The sequence below is a fragment of the Buceros rhinoceros genome, unplaced genomic scaffold, assembly GCF_000710305.1.
Source record: "Buceros rhinoceros silvestris isolate BGI_N320 unplaced genomic scaffold, ASM71030v1 scaffold35672, whole genome shotgun sequence".
Taxonomy (NCBI): domain Eukaryota; kingdom Metazoa; phylum Chordata; class Aves; order Bucerotiformes; family Bucerotidae; genus Buceros; species Buceros rhinoceros.
Genome location: NW_010400069.1, coordinates 1 through 3,994, shown reverse-complemented (window position 1 = coordinate 3,994; position 3,994 = coordinate 1). Strand labels below are relative to the sequence as shown.

The following is a 3,994-nucleotide window of genomic DNA, read 5'->3' as shown; positions in this document are numbered from 1 at the left end:
GTATTTAATTTTTTTTTTTTAAATGAGAAGGCAGTTTGCCCCTGGGGAAAAAAAAGAAAAATAAAAGGCAGCCGGGATGACTTGTTCTCCTGCGGGTTTTAGGGAGGAAAGAGCAAGTTTGGAGGAGGTAAGGGGGTGGTTTCAGCCATTCGGTGCCTGGGAGTAAATTGGTGGTAGCAGCGCGCACCTCCACCTCTCAGCCGCGGAGAACCCGCGCCGCAGGGGCCGGAGGATAGCACGGGATGAATTTATCCTGCCTTCACTAGACTGGGTGGAGGGGCTTAAAATACCACAAATTCAAAATATCCTGGGAGCAGCAATGCGACTTTCGGGGCTACCCCAAGTCACCATTTGCCACCCCAAAGCCTCTATAATTTTTCTTGGCTTTTAAAATGAACTGCCGATGCTGAAATGTTTGCCTAAAGGCGTGAGATTTTGGGGTTAAGAAACCTCTTTTCGCTCGTCCTGGAGATCACCCCAGCAACATTTCCATCAAGTGTGTTCTGTTGGATGAAACAGATTTGCCTTGATGAGCTCTTTGGGCACATGTGGGTGAATTCGGAGGCAATCGTAATCCCATCCACACTCCCCTCACTCTGGTGTAGATACGCACACAGACACTTCGCAAAGGCAAACGTATTTCACAGGTCCATAAATAAACACGGCAAATACTTGGGCTTTGAATTTGGTCATGAGAAAATCCTGGCACCAGCAGCCGGCCACTATTTCTGCCTAAACTGTACGAAAAAGCAAAGCAGAGCCTGCAGCTGTAGCCACCTCCTCGGCATCGCAGTCGGGAAATGCAGAGGAAAAACCCCTGAATTTAGCCAAAGGCACCTTCAAAATTTGCTGGTGTGACATGGACCCACTTTCGCCTTTGCAGAAAACCTTGAATCCCCTTGGAAACCTTATCTGTATGTCCCCCCCACCCCCACCCCAGTGCTTAAATTACAGGAGAAAGGGCTCACCTTCTGCACGAATTAAAATTCGGGTTCGACATAAACGAAAAGTGAAGCTGTAAAAGATTTGTAAAGGAAGGAACCGAAACAGAAGCAAAGAAAATCCGCCCCAAATTGGATCTGATCATTTGAACACACTACAAACACCATGAAATGCCTTTGAAAACGCAAAAAAAAAAAAAAAAAAAAAGAAAAAAAGAAAATCTGGGAACCACGTCTCTCTCCATGCACTTATCGTAAACGCAACATCTGAAGCGAAATAAAACCTTTATCTGTATTGATTTAATTCTTTATTTCCGCCTCAATTACAAACCCAACCCAACATAATCTTTCCTTGGGGTTAACTCCCACCAAAACCTCTCTTGGCGTGAAGGCGCTTTGTGCAGATAAGTTTGCAGGGGTTTTGATAACCTTGACTTTGCTTTTTTTTTTTTTTTTTTTTTTGTGGGTGGGGGTCATTGTAACCTCGTTGCCATCTCTTGGCGTGAAGGCGCTTTGTGCAGATAAGTTTGCAGGGGTTTTGATAACCTTGACTTTGCTTTTTTTTTTTTTTTTTTTTGTGTGTGTGTGTGTAATTGTAACTCAGCTGTCAGATAAAATCATTTCCCTTTGGGTGCGGAATGGTATTTAAAAAAAAGAAGAAACAAAGAAAAAGAAAAAACCTAAGTGTTTCTGGTTTCTGCTTTTTAAAAGGCCAATTTTAGAGTGGGAAACGCCAGAGGATCGGTTTTGCTGGTGCCCCACGCCCAAAGCGTGCGCGCATGGGGGTCCACACGCTCCCCACACGCGTGTATATCCCTCGCCACTCAACCCTGCTGCTGCCGGAGCCTTAATTATAGCCCAGCCCCGCACACACGGCCGGGATTTTAATCCACACAACACAGGCAAATCACGCAACCCGCTGCTGAGACCCCAGCAGCATTTTCCACCAACTTTTATTGGGGAAATTCAAGCCATTCCTTCACATCATACCCACTTCTTGACCTGCAGGAAGCCCCTGAACCCACCTGGCTTCAAACCAGGGCACGAACAACTCGGAATATTCGCATACCCGCCGATATCCAGCCATCTGCAATCTACAGTGACAATACCAGGCGATCAGGGAAAGCCTCTCCTCGGAAAATCCCAAACTTAAACCATCTGCTCAACACACAGAAACATTTTTCGCTTTCGCAAACAAGACCTCAATCCGCCAGGAAAAAAAAAATAAAATCGTCTTTTTCTTCTCTGAGTCCCCCAACGAGCTTCCAAACCCTGGAACGAGCCACAGAGCCCAACTGCAGCCTAAAACGTTTGTCACTGCAAATTAGACTCTACGCAGATTATTTTTTTTACCCCACTTTAACGCGGAGCAAAGCCAAATCCCACAAATTCGCGTAGCACACGGAAATAAAGCATTTGCGTAAAAAGCGATATGAAGGCGGGGGGAATACAGGGTTCATCTGCCTTAAAAAACACAAACCCCCCAAACAACACCCACCCCCTCACAAACAAGTAAACAATCCCCAAACCTCTGCGATTTCAGAGCAAAAGCACCTCATCGCATTCTGCGGCGTTGATTGCAAGTATCGGATTTTTTTTTTTTTTACATAAGTACATGCACAGCAAATTTTCTCCATAAAAACAGCGAGTTCTCACATTGCTCTCTGCTCATTTTTCTCAGCTTGAACATACACATTTTTTAAAGAAAAAAAAAACAACAGACAAACAACATTTCTAAGAAGACTATTATTTCCCAAACCACAGCAACGATACCGAACATTATTGCGCCAATTTCTGCGGGAGAAGTTGGCAGGGCAGAGAGCACAGAGCTGCATCGCTCCTGCTCTTCTGAGCTACGGGTGATTACTAATTGCTGAAATTAGCGACTGGTAATGAACGATTCCCTTACCTTTCGCTTCATTGTCAGAATTGTCAGTGCTGGTGTCAGTGTTTTTATTCAGTTCTTTCTCTGCTTCCGAAGGACTTACTTTGGGTGCTGGGGCGCTTTTTTCTGTTTTAATTTCATTCGTGGATGTGTTCTGAGTATTATCTGTTTTTGTGTTTTCGGGAAAACTCACTTTAGCCACCGGGGGCGGCGGAGGAGGTGGAGGAGGTGCTGGTGCTGGTTCCAGATGCTCATTCCTTGGGTTCAGGCTCGCCCTGGATTCAAAACTTGCCTCAAACTCATTTGGATTGCTGCAGTTTGACGTCTTCTCCATGGAGGGGTAACCTTGGCTTGCTCGGTAGTAGCTAGGAACGGGGACTTCATGGTCATTTAGGCAAGGCTCAGGCATTTGGTTGGGGTAGAGGGCTGCCTCTGTGGCATTTTTTGCTCTTTTGTCAGCGTTATACATACAGCAAACATTCTCTTCCTTGACATTGGTTGGGAAGGAGCAGGATGGGAGCTGTCTTGCAACAGGTTGCTCGATCCTGTACGTATTTTTGGGGTCACACCAAGTGTCTAGTTGAGAAAGGTAGGATGGATAGGTGCTGAGAGACAAGGTAGCGCTATTCACCTCGTCCCTTTTGGAAAGAGACGGGATAATTCCACAGTTCCTCATGACTCCGCAGCTGAAATCGCTCCCAGGCTGCATGTACATCCCTTGGCTGGAGGAATAATTCTCCCCTCTACAGGTACCGGCCAACGAGTCCATCAAAAACGAGTTAGAAGTCACATTGTTGGGACATGACATTTTCAGAGAGGGTTTTTAAGGAGGAATACTCCAGCCAGGGGCTGACATCTTTTTTGTAGGGGGAAAAAATATCAAGCACCATAATTATCCACGCATCGGTCTCCCCCCCTCCACCCCCCCACGTGATGCCCAGGCCAATGAGGATTGAAAATGGCCTTGATGATTCAGACGGGGACGACGTCACGGGGGTCAAGTTGTCGGGACCGGGAGCGGCACCGTGGAGCAACAGCGACATCTGCCAGCACCGGGCCGGGACCTTCGCGTTGAACAAAGGCCGAGCCCCGGCAAAGCCCGGCTCCCCTCCCGCTCGTTTGTTTACCAACGGAGCCACACATGGGAAGGGGGCAAAGGAAGGGGGAG

At 46.9% G+C, this 3,994-nt stretch overlaps 1 protein-coding gene across 1 annotated transcript; it reads right to left on the bottom strand.

Moving 5' to 3' along the window:
• Window positions 1-2,850: 2,850 nt before the first annotated feature.
• HOXC10 (homeobox C10) lies at window positions 2,851-3,667 on the bottom strand (the record flags this gene model as incomplete). The annotated part of the gene is made up of 1 exon (XM_010131731.1): window positions 2,851-3,667. A coding segment is annotated over exon 1 (784 nt), but the record flags the coding sequence as incomplete, so codon positions are not given.
• Window positions 3,668-3,994: the final 327 nt, after the last annotated feature.